The sequence below is a fragment of the Trichechus manatus genome, unplaced genomic scaffold, assembly GCF_000243295.1.
Source record: "Trichechus manatus latirostris isolate Lorelei unplaced genomic scaffold, TriManLat1.0 scaffold00110, whole genome shotgun sequence".
Classification (NCBI taxonomy): Eukaryota; Metazoa; Chordata; class Mammalia; order Sirenia; family Trichechidae; genus Trichechus; species Trichechus manatus.
The window spans coordinates 8,256,317-8,278,918 of record NW_004444046.1 but is presented as its reverse complement, the minus strand read 5'-3'; the positions used below and the strand labels follow the sequence as shown (position 1 = coordinate 8,278,918).

General features: G+C 37.0%; 1 protein-coding gene across 1 annotated transcript in view; it reads left to right on the top strand.

Moving 5' to 3' along the window:
- The first annotated feature begins 1,810 nt into the window (after nucleotides 1–1,810).
- Nucleotides 1,811–22,602, top strand: part of SPATA16 (spermatogenesis associated 16) — a 284,660-nt gene continuing 263,868 nt past the window's right edge. Inside the window, exon 1 of the mRNA XM_004383491.1 lies at nucleotides 1,811–2,422. Coding sequence (XP_004383548.1) covers nucleotides 1,811–2,422 — 612 coding nt within the window. The remainder of the gene's footprint in view (nucleotides 2,423–22,602) is intronic.

Sequence of the window (22,602 nt, the reverse complement as noted above, 5' to 3'; positions counted from 1 at the left end):
GAGAGAGAGAACAATTATCTTCTACAAGAAACGGCTATGAAGATAACTTTATACCTTATATGTGTTCAAGAGATGTGAAATGTAACAGAGATAGACAATGCTGCTGTAGATGCTAAAAATGGTCACTAACCACAACCAACTACAGAGATTCTCACACATTTAGTACCAGGCCCTTGAAATTGAGAGAACGTTCAGATAAGACACCTGAGAAGATCCTGTACAAATTTTGGAACACCTTACCCCTCCTCATTTCCTGTTTATATTTTTATAATCTGTTATGAGAATGAGTATAAATCAGAGCTCTTTAAAAACAGGTGTTCAGAGTTTTATGCAAGTTTCAAGAGCTTCACATCTCCTATGCTTCACAGATAGCATTGGACCAAGAGGGCAACATAAATATCATTAAAATAAACAAGTAAAAATAACAGTATTCACAAGAATCAAGCTTTATTTAGAACTTCGCTAGGCTGTGACCTATGACATTTACTCAAATGACATCTATACACCATATAATGTATGCAAGGAGCCCTGTATATGAAGATGCCTTGGTGGTTCAACAGTTAAGTGCTTGGCTGCTAACTGAAAGGTCAGCGGCTCAAACACACCAGCTGCTCCTGGGGTGAAAAGACCTGGTGATCTGCTCTCGTAAAAATTACAACCAAGAAAACCCTATGAGACAGTTCTACTCTGTCCTCTAGAGTCACTAGCAGTCGGAATCGACTCAACGGGGTGCAACAACAACAATAATGGAAGTGCCCTAGGCTAGGAGTTGGCGAGTGGTAGTCCCCGGGAGAAAATAGCAAATATGAACGGCCAGGTTCTGCTAATGACCTTGGTTTACATGCAGAATGTGGTCCTTCTTCCTACTTACCCAAGGAGTTGTTTACAAAAGAGTCTTAAAAATTAGGAACCAACGTACATAATTATTAGATCTTAGGACATTATTTTATATTTTGATATTTTGAAACCAATCTAGAAGCAGAGAAAGTATGCAGAAACCTTTGAATCAAAAATTGTTAGAATGTTGACATGGCAAACAATTTGTTACATATATATTTACCACTTTAAAAAAAAAGGGAAAAAAGACTTGTTATATTTTTTGAGCATTAATAATTTAGGAAAATGAAATATTAATATGGTAGACGCAAGGTGAATATGTGGCTCAACACTGATGTAAAGTTGAAGGTCGTGTTCTTCTACTTTAAAGCCTGTTCTGAATAATAGTTATCTTGAAAGCTGTTTAAATTTGAGGTTTTCATTGTTAATAGAAGAAACAAATCGAGGAAACGTGCTCCCAACATTTCTGGAAGCTTTTCAGAGGAAGCAGCTGTAGTTTCTTTAGACTCCCAAGTCTATTATGCAGGTTAGCAGTGTATTTTGTAATGAGTTCTAGACCACCTGCCTTTCTAAGGAAATTAATATCGAGATGGATTTTTTTTTTTTTTTTTGTCTTTTCTGTCCTCAGTGCTTATGTATAAGATTTTCCTATTCAGTGAGTTTGGGCACCCCATAAAAATGTTCTTTCAGTGTTGTTCAGCTGTGGATGATTATTTTTTAAGACATTGTCTAAATATGTTTTCAACAAATTCTTCCCTTGGAGAGTTTGGAGACTGAATCATACGCTGCCCTAGGAAAAGAGTAGTCAACAGATGATGTGCATACAGTTTTTCTTCCAAGGCAGTAAATACCTATAATGAATAAATCAGTGTTTTACATGAATTTGACTCTAGTCTAAATCAGTGGAAATTCAAAATATTGCTTTAATTATTTTTCCTCTTTTCATCCCCATAGGAGTTTTGCAGAGAAATCAATGGCTTTAGGAAACCATAGGAGTTTGGAGAATACAGTGAATAGGGTCTATCATGATCAGCTTGTTCCAAAGATAAACACAAGCAAGAAAATGGCCACCTTGGCAAATCCACCTACCATCTTGGAAATGCCACAGGAGATTAAGAAAAACTGTGGAGGCAAACAGGTAGAAATCACAGTTGAAAGAATAAAAATGACAAAGAGCATCAAAGAAAAACAAAACCATGATTTAGAGAGAGTAGCCTTTAAAAGAAAGGCAGAAGGTGAAGACAAGCCAGCTGGAAAGAAAGAGGCAAAGATAATAGAACTTGACAATCAATTAATCACCATGCCTCTGCCTCACATCCCCTTAAAGAACATAATGGATGTGGAAATGAAGTTGGTGTATGTTGATGAAGAGAGTGTGAGCTATGAGTTCGCAGAGTCCCTCATGTCCACTGGGATTCAGCCAACATGCCGAGCTGCTGAAATAGTAGACCCTTTGAGTGTACCTAATTTCAGTTTTCCGCCTCAGATTGACAAATGGCTTCAGGTTGCCTTAAAGGATGCCAGCTCTTGCTATAGACAAAAGAAATACGCCGTGGCAGCAGGACAGTTCAGAACAGCACTTGAGGTATGGGATTATAGAAAATATAGATTGGTGGCAGGAAGTTGTGAAATAGAAAGCTGTAATTACATTGAGTGGTTCTGATCATACAGTAGTGAACAGTGATCACAGGGTGAAAATGTTTAATGATATCAGGATTTTGAGGTGCCTAGTTTACATAAAACAAATAAGATATGCCTGCAAATTAATATGCTTGTGTACATGTCACAAGTAGAAATAACTCCAAAAGCATACCTTATGCTTTTTCTCTGTAAACAAGCATTGCAGTGAATGGTAAAATATATAAAAATGCAGTTGGTTTTGTAATTTAGATGTACACCTATAAAAGCTGTAAAATTTTAGTACGGTAGTAGTGGATAGAATATAGAGTCTCTCTAAATAAGCAGTTAATAGGTCTCATGAATTGTCCCTTTTTTGATATGGAGTCTTTATGATTAAACATAACCATCTCCACTTTTTCACATGAGCTGATAATATATACGTAATACTATTAAAAATAAAATATCACCAAAGTAACATCAAACTTCACTTTATCATCAAAATTCACATTCTAGTGATTTTTTTTTATAATTATTTTTCTATTTGCAAGCAGGTCAGTTTGTCAGTACCTTGGCTTAAAGAAGTAGCCCATGGACTGAAATAACCTCGAGAATCACCACTAAATCACAAAAGAAGTAGTGGGGAAAATTCCTTCATCTCATAACTCATTGAAGGACTCATAGAAGGAACAAAATGTGTAACTACAAGTTCCATTGGTCTGGCAATATTGGTGACTGTATTATTTCATTAATCACAATTTAAAAAAAAATTCAGTACATTCTATATGCCTGGCATTTTGTTAGGCACTGGAGAGTCAAAAATGAGTTAAGATATTTAAGTCTCCACCCGACTGAGGGAGACAAACTGTAAACAGTTAAATGGAGATGGCATAAAGGAGTGAAGGAGTGATTGATCCACCATCCTGGGGAGAGGCAGGAATCAAATGTGCAATGTTTGTGGTGGAAACTTTTTAAACAGTAAAAGGTTATTTCCGTTGTTACTTGCAGGTTAAAATGACTATATCTAGAATACATTATTAATGGGTGATACCAGACAATGATGTCCCTAAATATTTAAAAGAAACTCTAAATACCCAAAAGGAGGGCTCAAATGGATATGAAGTGATTAAGGAGCACACAAATAGATGCATCTGTAAATATCGCTGTCTTCATAAAGGGTCATCTACACAAAGAAGGGACATATGACACACTATTAAAGTTCTATGTAAACTTCTGAATGATGTAAAAAGCACCAGAAAATCTATGTTACCCACAAACCACTGAGAGAACCCTTTGCTGTCCTTTGAGCTAAAGTCCAACAGAACTCTGGCTAAGGAAAAATGCTAGAGAAAGACTCTGTGAAGAACCAAGAACACTTCTTCCAGGCTCATTTTCAGCCAGAGTGTTTTGCGTTTTTTTTTTGTTACAGGTATAATTTTATTGACACAATAATAATAATAATAATAACATTTTGCTAATAAAAAAGATAGGAATAAAATAAAGATTTTATATATCTTCAAATTAAGTGTAGGTAAAAACAGTATCTATGTCAACTGGGAGAAAATATCCAGTTTTTCATAAAACCTGCTTTCAATGACTGCAAAATGTAATTGTACTGGAAGTGCTTGTGTTCTGAGTCTCTCTCTCTCTCTTGCGAATTCTCTCTTTCTATCTCTGTCACAGTCTCTCTCGCAGGGCTTTTAGGAAAGTTTTGGATGCTGACACTAATTACTGGTAATTAACAAAGGTAATTATTTTGAGACCGAAACTTAGCTTAGACATCTGGCCTAGCTTTTGTCTAATTATCTTGAGAGTTAACTTTGAAATCTTACCTACAATGTCTTTTAATAAACAAAAGCTAATGGGAATAGAAAAGCTCTGTAACCTCTTTAACCCTTCTTCTCCTGAAGAAGTAAATTTAATCTCTTCAGTATTGAGTGTTCTTGGATATTACTGAATACATGTACCCCTTCCCTTTAGGTCCTAACAAGACTGAGTAAGATAGAATGGATGGCAGTGACCAAGGCATAGTGATAATGATCACACCTGAAAGACAGATACATCAGAGAATATTTGAATGTATATAAATTAGGATTAGGTTTGAATGCAAATGGAAGAAAACCCAAATTACCAGTGTCCAAAACAAGATAGAAATTTATTTCTCTCTCACAAAAAATGTAGATAGTCAAGGACTAGTTTGGTATGATTGTCAGGGTGCTGGCAGTCTATCTTGTTCTTCAAGATGTGACTTTGACCTTATAAGCCAAAATGTCCGCTCTTGTTGGTGTCATTGCAGCCATATTCCAGGCAGTGGCAAGGAGAAAAAAGGGATGGAGAGAGGCACACCGTGTCCCTGTAAGGACACTTCACAGAAGTTGCACATGCCACTTCCATTTTTAACCCATTATCCAGAAATTAAGGAGTCCTAGGCAGTTCATACCCACCAGCCACTCCATGGGAGAAAGATGTGGCAGTCTGCTTCCCTAAAGATTTACAGCCTAGAAACCCTGTGGGGCAGCTCTACTCTTTCCTATAGAGTTGCTATTAGTAGGCATTTACTCTGCAGCAATGGGTTTTTGGGTCCAGAATTTAGATATATGGCCACACATACCTGCAAGGGAGGCTGAGAAATATGATCTTTATTCTGGGTGGCCCTAACATTCAAGGGTTCTATTCCCTGGTGATCTACTTTTGGAAAAATCAGCCACTGAGAACGCTATGGAGCACAGTTCTCCTTTGCTATGAGTTGCCATGAGTTGGAATCAAATCAGTGGCAACTGGTAATTATTGAGGAAGAAGGGAGAATGAATATTGAAAGACAACTAGTTCCCTCCCATTGAGTGCTTATATTTGAAATGTATGAAATGCTTGCCAAATGGGTGCTACAGAGTCTGCTGTAGGAGTGTACAGAAGACTGGTTGTTGTTAATAAGAAGAGCACAGAAAAGAAGCAGAAAAGTAAGAAATGGGAAAAGTCCTTGAGATTTATGAATATTTATTAATAGGCACGATAAGTTTTAATCCATGTAATAAATCTATTAGGAATATTCTGTTTAAATGTTAGTTTCCTCGTACTCTTGACAAAGTATTAACTCCTTTTGTTTTCATAACAGAAATAACTAGATGGGTAGTTTTATAATAATATTTTATAATGATTAAGATAAAACAGTATGCACTGATTCAGAAGACAATAGTTTAGCTTCCTGAAAGCAGTGAACTTTAGTCCTTTAGTATTTCAGAATACAGCTGGCATTTAATATTTAATAATAATAATTTAAATAAAATGTTAATTTATATTACATATGCTTAATGAAATAACTTATTTTTCTATGCTTCCTTCTTTATTTTTGCTATATAAAGTTGAACCAGCTATGTAGATAAGATTAGTCCTTAGTGCTGTCACCAACTCATCAATCTTTGTCAGGTTATGTTAAAATCAGTCATCATTTGTTCCTGTGTTTGTACTCACATCAGAAGCCAAACCAGGAGGGCAAAAAATATAAGCTGAAGATAAAAATACAAACTCATATTAAATCATATTTTCATGCCTAGATGCTATTCCCTGTAATTTTTTAAACACGAGTATGCAAAGTCACCAAGATCCCCAGGTGGCGCAAACAGTTAGCACTTGACTGCTAGCCCAAAGGTTGGCAGTTCAGACTCACCCAGTGGTACTGCAGAAAGAAAGCCCTGGCAATCAGCTTCTGATAAGATGACAGCCAAGAAAACCCTATGGAGCAACTCTACTCTGTAACACATGGAGTTGCCAGTCAGTCAGAATCAACTTGATGGCACCTACAAGAACAATGTACAAATTCACCTACTATCAGAATAGTTGGGGTTATTATAAAGAAAAATACAACACACTTGCCTTGGGTAGTGGTATTTGCATATTAGGCAATACACACTACTATCCAATAAATTGCTGGACTGTCAATAAAAAGCAGGAAAGGATTAATTAATAAACATTCTAGGTTTACTTTCATGGGGAGAAGAATTATTATTAATAAAGACTTGTAGGAAAATTTAGAAGTCTGGAGATATAGTAATCATGTCACTTATAGGAAACAATTCAAAGAAATTATCAAAGGTTTTCCTAAGTTTATGGCATGCAGCCTAAACGATACCATCATTTCTACCTTAATCACAGGATCTTTGTAATTAAGAGGCTTCCACCTTTTGAATTAAAAGAGATCCATAGGCAGCCTTCAAGATTCACAGTTTCAAACATTCCCACTGAGCCAGCCAAAGAAGATAGAACAATGCTTATCTCTTTCCAAGCAGAACTTTCAATTCTGATTTCATCATGTAAAAACCCCTTGAGGTGCTAATCTTTTTTTTTTAATATCTTGGTGCTCCAGTCACTGATCTGTGAAGTTAGAGCAATAACTCACATTTATGTATCTCTTTCTATGTGTCAGTTACTGTATTTTACATTTGGGGAATATCTACATTTATTATTCCATTTTATTCTCACAACAAGCCTATGAGATAGGACTGTTATTAGTTCTTTGTTACATACGAGAAAATCGAGGGATAGATACGTTAAGTAACTTGCCAAGCACCAACAGCTTGAAGTGCCGTAGTCAGGATCTGAACCCAGGAAGTCTAGCTTCATAGCTCACCAGCTCAACCACTATGCCTTTGCTATTCTACGTATGAGTTTGTTGAAAATACAGAATTTCAGCCCCATCCCAGACCTGTCAATCAGAATCTGCATTTTTCACACACCCCCAGGTGACCCTGGTGCACATTGCAATGTGGAGCCTGGCACTCTGTGACATGCTTACACTGACAGATGAGCCCTCTGCTTAGCATGTTCTGGTTTGGTCCCTAACTTAAAGTGTTGTATGCCCACTGCTGACTTCATAGGAGGGTATTTCTAGGACAATGGTTAAAGATTTGGGGATTTCAAGGACCCGTAAAATTTAAAAAAAGAGAGAAGAATTAACATTGCATTTTTATTGTGCAAGAGCATTATAAAAGTTACCATTGATTTTTACCATTATTTCATAAAATATGGAAGTTTAATGCCAAAAGAAAGAAAAAGAGAGGAAAGAAGAAAGGAGGAAAGGAAGGAGGGAGGAAAGAGAAAAAAAAGGACGAAAGAAAGAAAATGCAGAATGTTTTTAAATAGATTATGCATTTCAGATGATGAGGCATTGACTGAATTGTCTCTACCCTGCCCCCCTCCCTTAGATCAATAAAACATTGGTCTGAGAACCAGCTTTTGGGAATCGCTGTTCTAGAACACATTCCCTTTATGGTAAATGTTATGTATCCAGGACGATTGAACCCTCACCAGGGCCTTTTATGAGATTACTTCTAGTATAATGGAATTTGGTATGAGGCAGGTCCATTTTGGAGCCCATCCAAGGGGATTTATTTAATGAAGTAGCAAATATATCTCATTATAGGGCAGCCTCACCTATAATTGCTCTGCTGGGAATCATTCTGTAGCAAAGCTCTAAGGGCATGAAAATGTGGATAGACCAGAAAGCTTAAATTAAATGGGTTCTAAAGCAGGCATTCCTTTGTTCAACGTAATCAGGAATTCAAGACTTCACCAAATTTTCTAAGCACCAGGGCTATCTTTTTACAAATCGGTGGGTTTGCACATGGATTCAGTATGCATCTCTTAATCTGCTGGGTTCCAGGCACTTTTACTTATATAATTGCAATAGCCCTCTAAGATAGATATTATCATCCCCATTTTACAGATGAAAAAACTGATACTCCAAAAAATTAAATAATTTACCCAAAGCACCACAACTGGTTTGTGGCAGGGCTGAGATTGAATCCCTGATTCACATCTGGAATTCTTTACACAATTGCTTTTCATACTTTAAGATGCATAAGAATTGTATAGGAATCTTGTTAAAAATGTAGATTCTGATTTGATAGGTCTGAGATGGGGAACCAGATGCTGCATTTTAATAAGCTCCCAGGTGATGTCCCTATTGCTGGTCTGGGAACCATTGTGAGTAGTGAGGCTTTCTGCCACACAGCTAGTCAATTCTCAAATGCCTGCCATGGCCACCCTAGCAAGATATCAGTAAGCACTTTCATTATATATAGTCCTAAATGGCCACTTAATCCTCAGATGTAATAGAGCACAGAATTTGCAGTCAGATTATCTGTGTTTGATGTTGTTCTGATACCTAAATGTGAAGCTGTGTGACTTTGAACAACTTTTATAACTTCTCAGAGCAATGTTAAGTAGGGATGACCTTAACCAATTTCCAAATAAGTTGCTTTCACATAGGGTATCAAGAACTGATTTATAAAAATTCTGTATCCAGAAATTATTAAATTAATCAAAAGAAAAACACGATGAACTCTAAATTCATGGACAAGTTGCCATTGTTATCCTCAAGTACTCTGTTTCCCTCTATAATACATACTTAACTTAAAACTTGATTACTCCAAAAGATTTCACCCAAGAACAAGGGGATACTGCGTGGTTTAAAATCAGGAAAGGTGTGCATCAAGGTTGTATTCTTTCACCATACTTATTCAATCTGTATGCTGAGCAAATAATCCGAGAAGCTGGACTATATGAAGAAGAATGGGGCATCAGGATTGGAGGAAGACTCGTTAACAACCTGCGTTATGCAGATAACACAACCTTGGCTTGCTGAAAGCAAAGAGGACTTGAAGCACTTACTGATGAAGATCAAAGACTAGCCTTCAGTATGGGTTACACCTCAACATAAAACAAAAATCCTCACAATTCTATCAATAAGCAACATCATTATAAACAAAGAAAAGATTGACATTTCAAGGATTTTATTTTACTTGGATCCATAATCAATGCCCATGGAAGCAGCAGTCAGGACATCAAACCACGCATTGCATTGGGCAAACCTGCTGCAAAATACCTCTTTAAAGTATTAAAAAGCGAACATGTCACTTTAAGGACTAAGATGTGCCTGACCCAAGCCAAAGTGTTTCTAGTCGCCTCACATGCACGCGAAAGCTGGACAATGAATAAGGAAGACCAGAGAAGAATTGATGCCTTTAAATTATGGTGTTTGTGAAGAATATTGAATATACCGTGGACTGCCAGAAGAAGGAACAAATCTGTCTTGGAAGAAGTACAGCCAGAATGCTCATTAGAAGCAAGGATGGTGAAAGTTTGTCTCACATACTTCGGACATGTTATCAGGAGGGACCAGTCCCTGGAGAAGGATATCAAGCTTGGTAAAGTAGAGGGTCAGTGAAAGAGAGGAAGATCCTCAATGAGATGGATTGACAAGTGGCTGCAACGATGGGCTCAAGCACAGCAACAATTGTGAGGATGGCGAAGGACCAGGCTGTGTTTCGTTCTGTTGTATCGACTCAATGGCACCTAACTACAACAACAGCAACAAGTGTTTATCATCATTTATTTAAAAAATCCACGGCCCTCTTCCTCTTTGAGTAACATCAAGAATGTATAAAAAATCTGTTGCCGTCGATTCCAACTCACAGTGACTCTATAGGACAGAGTAGAGGTGCCCCACAGGGTTTCCAAGATGGATTTGAACTGCCAACCTTTTGGTTAGCAGCCAAGCTCTTAACCACTGTGCCACCAGGGCTCTGTTTAAAAATGTATAGTACACTTTTAATCATATTTGAAATTCAATGAAAGCAAGAATCCAAAATAGTGCATTGCTTTCTACTTGATTCTCCCTTTGAGAAGCAATGATCTAAATCAAACACTGTTTTGAACTATTAACTGCTTTTGATAAAACATATAAGCCTTCACTTAAGTGAAATTGTTAAACTAGAAGTAGTTCATTTTCTCTTAGCTGAATTCTGTGTGTTCAGGATTAGGCATTTCTGTTTTTAACTGGATTGTTGCCATGTCTGTTCCATCCAGGGCCTCTAAAACCAATAAGTATCTAATGACAAAAGTATATTTGGAAAAACGTTAGCATATTTACCTGGTAGGAAAATACAAAACGAATACCTCCCTTAACCACAACAATAAAATAATAAAGTTAGATATACTCCTATCATTAAAGACTAGTTAAATAAGACAAATCTCTAGAAAATTAGAGTTTGCCTCTATAAGAAAAAGTGTTAATTCCACTAACATCAGCAGTTTCAGCCTGACATAGTGCTAGGTGCTGGAAATACAAATATACATAAAACATAGGTCTACCCTTGAGAAGCCGGAATCTAGAGATAAGGAATATGATCTGAGTTTTGGAAACCCTGGTGGCGTAGTGGTTAAGTGCTACGACTGCTAACCAAAGGGTCGGCAGTTCAAATCTGCCAGGTCCTCCTTGGAAACTCTATGGGGCAGTTCTACTCTGTCCTATAGGGTCGCTATAAGTCGGAATCGACTCAACAACAAAGGGTTTTCTTGGTTTATCTGAGTTTCAAGACTTTGCTTGCATTTTCAGGTTATATGCTTTTTATTTTTAATTTAATGTGTTATTATTGTTTATGTTTTAAGTGATACTTTTTTTTTTCAAAAATGTGTCCTTTAAATGGACATTTATAAAGACTCCCTACATACTGCAGTGTAATTTAGTGATTTCTAGTGATCATCATCCCAACTCCAGTGGAATCAGAAAAATTAAAAGATCTAAGATACACAGCTGAGAGTAGGTTATTGGTTAAAGGAAGAAAATAACCTAGAACATTGAATTTATATGTACTTGAATGCCACTACCAAAGTAGATTTTACGTCCAGCAGTAAATAACTTCTGGAGTACTTGTTTTAGTCTATTATTTTTATTATTATTATTGAGATTACTCTACTAATCTATGAATAATTTGGTCATGATTTTGTGGAATAAATTATACCTCCAAAAAAAAAAAATCACTACTTTCTATCAACCTGTTAGGTGGCATGGGGATAAGAGCTTTTGTCCTCAAGGAATTTAGAGTCAAGCTGTAGAGAGAAGCCCTGTAACTATAGGCAATTGTAACTCTATCAAGTGTTTGAAGATATGCAATGACTGTGTACCACAAAGATGTAGAGACAGAAAGTTCCATGGAGTCTGATATACATTTACGAGCACAAACCATGTGGCAGGCACTTAACTGTATTAACTCATCTAATTCTGACAACAACCCAGTGGGTTGGGAACTGTTACTATCCCCTATTAAAGATAAGATTCAGTGGGAGAAGTCTTGCCTTTCATGAGGGAGACCTGGGTTTGATTCCCTGACAATGTACTTCATGCACAGCCACCACCTGTCTGTCAGTGGAGGCTTGCATGTTGCTGTGATGCTGAACAGATTTCGGTGGAGCTTCCAGACTGAGACAGCCTAGAAAGAAAGGCCTGGAGATCTGCTTTGAAAAACAGTCAATGAAAATCCTATAGATCACACCAGTCCAATCCCCTACCATTTGTGGGGACCGATTTACAACTGACCACAGGGATGACACAGAACCAGACAGCATTTTGTTCCATTGTGCATGGGTCATCATGAGTGAGGGGCCGAATGGACAGCAGCTAACAACAACAAACAAAAATAAATTAAAAATATGAGTACCTTTTCCAAACTGGGAGAATTAGAGAAGATTTTGATTGAATTTAGGAATTTGACCAGATCTCAAGAAATAAATAGCTTAATGATAATATAGGGTGAAGAGAGAGCATGGAAGATAAGTGTGGTATGTGAGAGAAACATTACTAACAGGATGGAGAACTTGAGGAAAGAAGCATGAAACAGGACAAGGACAGCAAAGAAATGGGCTAAGTAAGTCCTTAGTATGTAATAAGGTAGGTAGAGCCAGATTCTGTCGGGTCTTAAAAACCAGTCAGAGGAAGTTGGAATTGGTATCGAAGACAGTAGGTGAGTTCTTGGACATGGAGCTAATAATGCAAAAGCAGGATTAACTGGGAAATCAATGAAAGAAACAATAAAATATTGAGTACCTACTACTTGATCTAAGGAGAGCTGGTGGCACAATGGTTAAGCACTCAGATATCAACCGACAGTTCCTCGGGAGAAAGATCTGGTGATCTGCTTCAGTAGAGATTACAGCCAAGAAACCTTATGGGGAAGTCCTACTCTGTCACATGGGGTCACTATGAGTTGAAATCAGCTCAACTGCACCTAACAACAACAGCAACACTACCACTCTAGGGGAAGACTTTCTCTCTCTGTTGGCTCTGAGGGAAGATCCTTGTCTATTTTGGCTTCTGTTTCTGGGTTCCTTGGCAATCTTCATGAGGCATGTATCATCACCTCTGTTTATGCTTCCTTCTCTGTGCCTAATCTGCTCTTTTTATATCTCAAAGGTGACTGGCTTAAAACACACCCTACACTGATATGGTCTCATTAACATAACAAAGAAAGTCCTACTTCTAAATGGTATTACATCCACAGGTACAGGGGTTTAGGATTTACAACATATATTTTTGGAGGACAAAAATCTATCCATAACAGATACCAAACAAGATTACATAAGAAGAGCCCATAAAGAGAGAAATGAAAGTAAATTAAAAGACGATTGAAAGTATGAGAATCCCAAGGAGGTATGAGAGGATGGGGACTGAAGACAGGTGGAAAGATTAGATTTGGGCAAGTGGAAAACGTTTTCCACTGAGATAGGGAGGAAAGGTTTTTATGGGTGAAGGTAAGTTGAGAGAATTCTTACCAATGGATTTATTTTTTAATTAAGGTGGAAGCAATTAAGCAATTTGAGACCTGAAGCCAAAGATTGGACAGGCTGCAGAGACAAATTAGACAAGGGCTGAATAGGAGTAAGAGGTAGAATCCAGGGCTTCTCTAAGGAAAGAGACCAGGAATCTATAGTGATACCAAACTGCAAGGTTCTATGATTTTCTACAGTGTGTCTCTGAGAATCCAAAATTTGGATTGACCTAGACTTGAGGTTTTGATGGGAAGGATAAGAGGGCAGGGCTGCTGTGATTAATGATGAGAGAGTGGTTATACTGGTGAATTGTGGGCCTAGGCTGGGTATGAAAGGACAGAGGAGAGCTGTTGGATTCAGAGAGTCCTTAGTGGTCCAGGGATGGAAGATCAGAGAAAAGATATTTGATGAATATAAGAGTAAGAGAGCCGAAAGGCTAGTAGGTTTGGTCAAGAAGTAATATTCTGGAGTCTGGTGTGTAAGATTTGAGAAGATAAACAGTTCTATGGAATTGGGTTGCTAAAGCAGAGGAGGTGAGCTAAAGAAGTCAGAGGTCAGGATGTTAGAGGGGTTATCCACAGCTGTGCTTCTGAAGTCACTCAAGACGATGGTGGGACAAAGAGCAAAGAGAAAAACCACAATCCTGGTGTCAAGTGTTAGTAAAAGTGGGGAAATAATCGGAACTGTAGTAGATAACAGGGTTAGAAAAGGTAGACTATCTAGATGGCATGGTGTTCTGCCATCTAGATATTCTATACCTAAATATTGTGCTATGGGGTTTGGAAGAAGAATGACTTCCATGTGACAGAGGTTGTAGAGCACATGGACTCCTTGGAGGACCCTGCTTCCGTTGAAGAAGGAGGGGAGACTATTCAGTCTCTTGTTGAGGGTATAGGGTGATTTGTTTACAATGGGAGGAACTATGTAAAAAGAAACTGAGCAGCAATGAGAGAACAGACTTTGCAGGGGAAGCCACAGAGCAGAACTGGAATGAGAATCTGGGGACTTTTACATTCAAAATGGCGGTGAAAGATGCTTGCGGCAGCAGGTATTAATTACTCCCTCCCCATTTTGACTGGTTAATAGGTTAGCCATGGTTTAGGTCAATATGTAATGGACCTGTGCTCAGTGTTGTTGGGAAGCTCATTAACATGATAAAGTTAGCCCTAGTGTGAACAGGGAAGAAGAGGAAAGAGGGGCTTCTATACCCAGTGAAGTGTAAGGATTATTTTCTTCTTCCTTTTACTTGTACCTCTCCTGCATCCTTTTTTATGTACGTACAGTGCTAATAGAAAAGCAGTCATGGTTATTAGAATCATGTAAACTGCTCCCCTGATAAATTGCTTTTATAATACACCTTTAAAGTTAGTCAGCAAGGTTGTTTGTATACTTTGACATGTTCATTTATATTTATTGGATTTTTCTCTTGTTTTTGATATTTGAAATATTACTGAATAATGGCTTATGACTACTTATGAGGAAGCATACCAACACACACAGTGGTAAGCGCACATTTTTTTATAAAGGAATCACCCTTATCTACCTGGAGTTTTTAAAAAATTAATTTAAAATATTGATAAATAGTAAGCATTCTCAGTGGTTTTATTACGTACCGTGTGTGTGCTGTTTTTGTGCTCTTTATTACACTCTACTTAGGATGTTTCTTAAACACTGGCTTTGAGATAAGAGTGATAATTATTTGTTGGCATGTAAAGTTTTAAACACAACAAATAAATGCTTTTTAAATGCCAAAGAGAATGGCGAAAAATGAAAATTAACAAAATATTCACACTTGCTGAAGCCTTCATAAGGTGTGAATGTTGAAAGCTGGTAACTTTACATCAGTTGGTTCCTTTGTTATTTCTTTCATTATTTTATAAACTTTAAAACTTCATTCAGGAAAGGACTCTCTCCCACCTCTCCCCAAATAAAAAGAAGATACCAAAACTAGTTTAAAGTAGCTCAGTGCTGATACTAATCTCAGGTTAGGAGTGAACTGAATGTCCTACCATTTATATGGGTTATGAAAGCAGCAATCAAGTAGCCACTTAAGCAAAAGAAGTAAGTAAAATATTATGCTCTCTAACACCAGGAACATATGTCATCTTAGAGCATAGGAGGCCCTCGCTGACACTAAAGGGCCTGCTCAGCACTTCTGGCTCCCACAGACAGTTGTCCTCACAGACACTTTAAAATTGAGTTATTGTGTGTTTCTCTCAGCTTTAGTGGCATGAACACTGAGGGTGCATTCTAAAGCAGGTCTAAAGCAGTGTTTGTGGGCTGATTGATTTAGGCACACTTCTTCTAAGAGGGAGTATCCAGAGAACATGATCTTGCATGTGGAAATGTCCATTTAAGGAATCACACAGTTGCCAACACTGCCACTGGTTATTTTAGGCTGTCAAAGGAGGAATGAGAAAAAAAATGAATATGGATTTCAAAAGGCTGAGCTGATGATGAAGAAAGGTGTGGGTGCCTGTGATACGTTATTGACCTCTGCAGAAGCGTTCTGATGACAGTGACAAGCACAGCAGATGCTCGGGTAAATCATGACCTCACCCACACAGAGCATGACTACCACAAGGAGGAGGTGTATGGTGCCACCCACTGGTTTTGTTCTATATATTTAAATTTTTTCACTCATTTTTTTTGAATAGGTAACTGTTAGGAATTGAATTGTGTTACCACAAAACGTGTTGGAATCCTAACTCCTATACCTTTGGATGCAATCCCATTTGGGATTTTTTTTTGTTATGTAAGTTTAGGGTGTGTCTTAATCCTACCCATTTTTGAGATATAAAAAGAAGAGATTAGGCATAGATACAAGCAAGCCCAAATGGGGAAAGATAGATGCTACATGGAAATCACCAAGAAGAATACTAGAAAAGCTGAGATAAGGATTTTGTCCCAGAGCCGAGAGAGCCTTCCCCTAAAGCCTGTGCCCTGAATTTAGACTTCTAGCCTCCTAAGCTCTGAGAAAATAAATTTTTGTTCCTTAAAGCTACCCAGTTGTGCTATTTTTCTTATAGTAGCACTAAGAAACTAAGACGGTACTGCACTCCGATAGTGTAAAATTAGAAAGTCTCCTTTCCACTCCTATCCTCCAGACACCCAACTTTCTTCCATATGGGCAACCATTGTTTATACTTTAAATAAATACAACCAATATGGGGGTATACAGTATTTGTTCTGTAACTTGATTTTTTGTACTTAAAAATAAATCTTAGAGGCAATTCTATATCAATACATAACAGATACAATTTTTTCCTTTTTATGATCACATAATATTCCATTACACTAAAGAATACATATTCCTCATTGATGATTATTTGGATTGTTTCCAGTGTTTTACTCTTAGAAATAGTACTGCAATGAATAAAATAACATTTTGCATGAATGAAGGCATACCATCAGAATATATTCTTTGAGCTAGAATCCGAGAGCTTGCCCATTTGTAATTTTAATAAATAATCTCCAAATTATACTCCCATCAGCTATTACGAGAAAACCTATTTTTCTTCACTTGCACTGAATCAGTGCCTTATCAAATTTTTGGATCTTTTTGCAAAATGATAGCTTTAAAAATCAGAATATAGTTTTAATTTGCATTGGTCTTAATATGAGTCAGTTAAGCATCTTTTCCTATGTCAAGAACCACTTGCATTTGTTTTTGTGTGTATTTCCATTTCTGTATTAATTATTTCACCCCAGTTTTCTAATGGATTGTTGGTTTTGTCTTAGGAGTGCTTAGTGGTTTTAAATCCAAAAAAAAGTTTGAAAAGTCCCTTTTAGGCAAATAAGTTTTCCCTGTATGATTGTGCTAATTCTCTCCAGAGTAGGAGAAATGATTTCTACTTTTAATTTGTGTTCACTTATAAACTTGCATTAGAACCAAATTACCACCTGTGCTGACCTGAGTGCTCATTTCGTACAGTGAGAGGTAACTCTCTCAAAAATGAAGTGCATGTTCATATTTTCAAGAAATGGGAGAGTAGTTAAGCAATAACATTTAGGAAAAAAAATTTATAGTCTGTAAAATCAGAAAGCTCTTTATTAGTAGTAAGGTTCTTGTATAAAAGCATTATTTCTTTTATATTGGAAGATTGTAAAATCTACAAGGGCGACTTTGGCAATTTAGGAATTGTTTATTATGTGAGATTGTAACATTTTAGGTGTTGTTGTTGTTTCTAGTGCACCAAGTCTAGTGTCATTTCTCCTAGAAATTCTTACAGACAAAATAAATATGGCAGAGGTTAACAGCTAGCTAAAGGTAGATTTCACCTGGAATATTCATTAATAATATATTTTATAGGTAGCATATGGTAACATTGTTATATTAATTCTGGATGAATTTTTTTCTTGTTAAATTTTTTTGAAAGTGTTTCATTTTAATTAGTCTCTTATATAAGCCATGATTTCAAAAAGGGAAATAATGTAATGCCTCCTACTACGTATTTACTGTAGAAGAAGGAATATAAAGACTGCCTATAATGGCTCTGTCAAACACAATACCCTACTGACTAGTAGTAATGATTTGATAGAAAGGATACTTTCCTCCTTGACATCAGAAGAAAACTAGTGCTGGACTTTGAAACAAACAATAGTCTTCAGGATTCCTGTAAAAGAAACTACCTGAAATTTATAGCAAGATAATAGATACATAGGTAGATTTTTAAATTATTTTTATGTAGTGTTCATCTCTAAGAGGTAAAAGAGAGAAGAGTTTTCTTCACTTTCATATCCAGCTAAACTATGATTGTCCTGAAATCACTTTCATTCAGACTGTTAGATGTATAGTTTTAACTCTGATTTCCTTTGTTGTTTGTGTGCTTAAATTAGCATTTAATAAGTGGTAAGTGTGTGCCAGTACTTTTTATAATACATCTCCTTCAATCTTCACAAAAATAAAAAAAAGGACTATCATTAGCCCCATTTTACAGATAAGGACACTGAGATTCTGTGAAGTCAATTAATTTGCTACTACCCTACTAGTAAGTAGCAGGACTAGAGCTTAAACCTAGACTGATCTGACTCCAACCACTTAGTGACTATAACCACTGCCATTTTAGCAATAGAGCTCTGTCTTAAATAAAATCTTACACAGAACCATGAGTGATATTCAAAATATTTTATAATCAGCATAGCCAAATCACTGAAAAATCATAAAATTTTAATCTAAATAGATGCCTACAAACAATTGCTGAGTATCAGCTCAGTAAATTTAGAAAGATAAAATGGAGGTATTCCGATTAAAGCTAGTATGGAAGGCCAGTGATTCACCCCTGTGGTCTGCCTGTCACACCCTTTTGGAAGAAGCACCTTCCTTCCTCATTTCCCCCTCAGGACTTGATATTAAATAAAGAAAGAAAGAAAAAAACTCTCATAAACCCTCACACTGTTTGTGTTAATCCACAGTCTAATAGAAAAACTTACATTCCTCTTATTTGTACTCTTTATGAATAACTGGATATAAGGTATCCAGTTATTTAAAATATCATTTGCCTAGACCTATTCTAATTTTTCGAGTGTCATTTCATAAGGAAAGCTTTCCTCACACATTTTAACGTGCAACTGCTGGGAAGTACATGCATGCTCTTTATGGTCACTTACTGAATGATCACCAACTATATGCTTAGCTCAAAATTACTTTTCATTTTAAAACATTATATAGAGAGCATGATGTCCAAAAGGGGATTTGACTTTAAACATTTATGATTCATTTATTTAAATAGTTACCAGGTAAACTACACGGTGGGAGAAGGACCCTTGAATGTTGTTCTTAATGTAAGAAGGCCAGGCAGAGTCAGATACAGAAAAGAATGTAGGACAAGCCTGGAAATTGTGAACCATCATGTATTTGGGCCTCAGTATTTCAGGGATTGAGCTAATTAGTGTTCTAATTTTTTTTTTCCCCCACAAAGGACTTCTAGTAGCTTACTAGAAAAAGGAAACAATTAAAATAAGGGTTGTTATTGTTGTTGTTTGCCGTTGAGTCAATTCTGACTCATAGCAATCCTATAGGATGTAGTAGAATGCCATAGTGTTTCCTAGGCTGTAATTATTACGGAAGCAGCTCGCCAGGTCTTTTCTCCCATGGAGCTGCTGGGTGGGTTCAAACCACGGAACTTTCTGTTAGCAGCCAAGCACTTAACTACGGCACCACCAGGACTCCTTAAAATAATGGTAAAGGAACACAAATCAAAACCGGAATTGAATAGGGAAAGGGCAGAAAGAGTAGGATAGAGAAGAGGCAGTAGAAGAGACCAGAAATCGTATTCTGTGCTCCATGGCACTCCAAATGAGCACAAAGTGGTATTCTGTGTTTCGCAGTGGTCAAGGTTAAAAGAGAAAAGGGATTCAGTTAGCTAATTCCCCTTTACTAATTTAGAAATATACTGATATATGGGAAGAGACTGTCTTTTTATTACCACTGAGCTCTAAAAGAAGCTTGTTACACAGGAATTTGTATAAGGAGTGGCTGTATCAATATATATTGGGGTCATCTATTTTGGGATATAAAATTAATATTAGGAGTATGCTATATACAAAAACAATGGCTCTGTTTTTGTCTCAATGCATAAGTTTTGCAGGTTTATCTTACAAGTTCTTGTATGATGAATGACTTTAATCCTTATAATATCATCATATACATATTAATCTCTAGGAAATTATTTTTTGTTTCAATGATTGTATTAGTCAGGGTTCTCCAGAGAAGCACAACCAATATGATACAGATAGATAGATAGGTAAGGTAGGTAGGTAGATAGAGAGAAAGAAACAGAGATGGAGACAGAGAGATTTATATTAAGGAATTCGTTCACACCATACTGGGGACTGGCAAGTACGAAACCCATAAGGGCAAGCAGCAGGCTGGAAACGTAGGCAGAATTTCTTTGCTACAGTCTTGAGGCAGAATTCATTCTTCTCCAGGAAACCTCAGTTTTTGCTCTTAAGGCCTTCGGCTGATTAGATGAGGCCCGCTCACATTATTGAGGGTAATCATTACTTAAAGTTAGCTGATTGTAATGTTAATCATATCTTTACAATACCTTCACAGCAACATCTAGATTCATGTTTGACCAAATAATTGGGCACTATAACCTACCCAAGTTAAAAAATAAAATTAAGCATCACAATGCCATTCGAGAAATTTTTATTGTGTGCCTGTTCCGTGCCAGGCACTGCAATAGGCTCAGAAACTGCAAAGCAAAACAACCATACTCTCTGTCTTTGTGAGAATTACAGTTTATAAATCAAAAGGCAATAAAAATAAAATGTGGCAGGTGTTCCAGTTAAGGAAGAACAAGGTAATATGACAGCAGATGGCACCTGACAAAATCTAAAGCTGTGCTTCCTAAGTTTTTATTTCCTGAATTTGTACATTTTTTTGTAAAATTGAGATCAGCATAGGTTGCCAATATTTTATTAGCCAAGAAGAGAAAGTTTAAAAAGAAAAATATGAAGTATTGTTTTCTAACATCGTTTCATTAATTGCACATTTTAAAATAAAAACGTAGGAAGGATATAGTCTTAGAAAAGGAAAGACTTTCGTTAGAAAATACAAAAAGACAACTGCAGTCTTAACCTGATATATATATTTCAGGAGGTAGCATATGATCAAGAACCGTTGGTACTGAAGGAAGAAGTCTAAGATGCACTAAAGACATTGATGAAAAATAAGGCTCCAGGAATTGACAAAATACCAATTGGGATATTTCAACAAGCAATGCAATGCTGGAAGCGCTCATTCATCTATGCCAAAAATTTGGAAGACAGATACCTGGCCAGCGGGTAGGAAGAGATCCATATTTTTGTCCATTCTAAAGACAGTTGATCCAACAGAATGCACATCATCGAACAATATCATTAATATCACATGCAAGTAAAATTTTGCTGAAGGTAATTCAAAAGCAGTTGCAGCAGTACGTCAACAGGAAAATGCCAAAAATTCAAGCTGGATTCAGAAGAGGGATATCATTGCTGATGTCAGATGGATCTTGGCTGAAAGCAGAGAATATCAGAAGGGTGTTTGTGTGTGCTTTCTTGACTATGCAAAGGTGTTCTACTGTGTGGATCATAACAGATTATGGATAACATTGGGAAGAATGGTAATTCCAGAGCACTTAATTGTACTCATGAGGGAATTTGTACACAGACCAAGTGGCAGTAGTTCTAACAGAACAAGGGGATACTACATGGTTTAAAATCAGGAAGGGTGTATATCATGGTTGTATCCTTTCACCATACTTATTCAATCTGTGTGCTGAGCAAATAATTTGAGAAGCTAGACTGTATGAAGAAGGACGTGGTATCAGGAGTGGAGAAGACTCATTAACAACCTGCAATATGCAGAAGACACAACTTTGCTTGCTGAAAGTGAAGAGGACTTGAAGCGCTTACCAATGAAGATCAAAGACTACAGCTTTCAGTATTGATTACACCTCAACATAAAGAAAACAAACATCCTCACAACTAGACCAATAAGCAACATCATGATAAATGGCGAAAATATTGAAGTTGTCAAGGATTTCATTTTACTTGGATCCACAATCAACACCTATGGAAGCAGCAGTCAAGAAATCAAACGACGTATTGCACTGGGCAACTCTGCTTCAAAAGACCTCTTTAAAGTTTTAAAAAGCAAAGATATCACTTTTAGGACTAAGGTGCGCCTGACCGAAGCCGTGGTATTTTCAATATGCATGCAAAAGCTGGACAATGAATAATGAAGACCAAAGAATTGATGCATTTGAATAATAATTAAGGTGTTGGGGAAGAATATTGAATATACCATGGGCTGCTAGAAGAAGGAACAAATCTTTCTTGGAAGAAGTACAGCCAGAATGCTCCTTAGAGGTGAGGCTGGCGAGACTTCATCTCATGTACTTTGGACTTATTATTAGGAAAGACCAGTCCCTGGAGAAGGAAATAATGCCTGATAAAGTAGAGGGTCAGCAAAAAAGAGGAAGACCTTCAACGAGACGGACTGATACAGTGGCTGCAACAATGGGCTCAAGCATAGCAACAATCGTGAGGATGGCGCAGGACCAAGAATTGTTTCATTCTGTTGTACATAGATAGGGTCGAACTGACTTAATGGCACCTAACAAAAACAACATAATATTATATAAATATTAATGTAATATATATATTATTGTTATGTGTCATTGAGTTGATTTTCAACTTATAGCGACCCCATATGACAGAACAGAAGTGCCCCATAGGGTTTTCTAGGCTGTAATCTTTGTGGAAGCAGATCACCAGGTCTTTCTTCTGCAGAGCTGCTGGGTAGGTTCGAACTGCCAACCTTTCAGTAGTAGCCTAATGTTTAATTCTTGTACCATGAGAGTTCCTTATTATATATATATATTTATACCAAAAAACCAAACCTGTTGCTGTTGAATCAATTCCAACTCATAGCAACCCTATAGGATAGAGTAGAACTGCCCCATAGGGTTTCCAAGCAGCAGCTGGTGGATTCGAACTGCTGACCTTTTGGTTAGCAGCTAAACACTTAACCACTGTGCCACCAGGGCTCCATATATA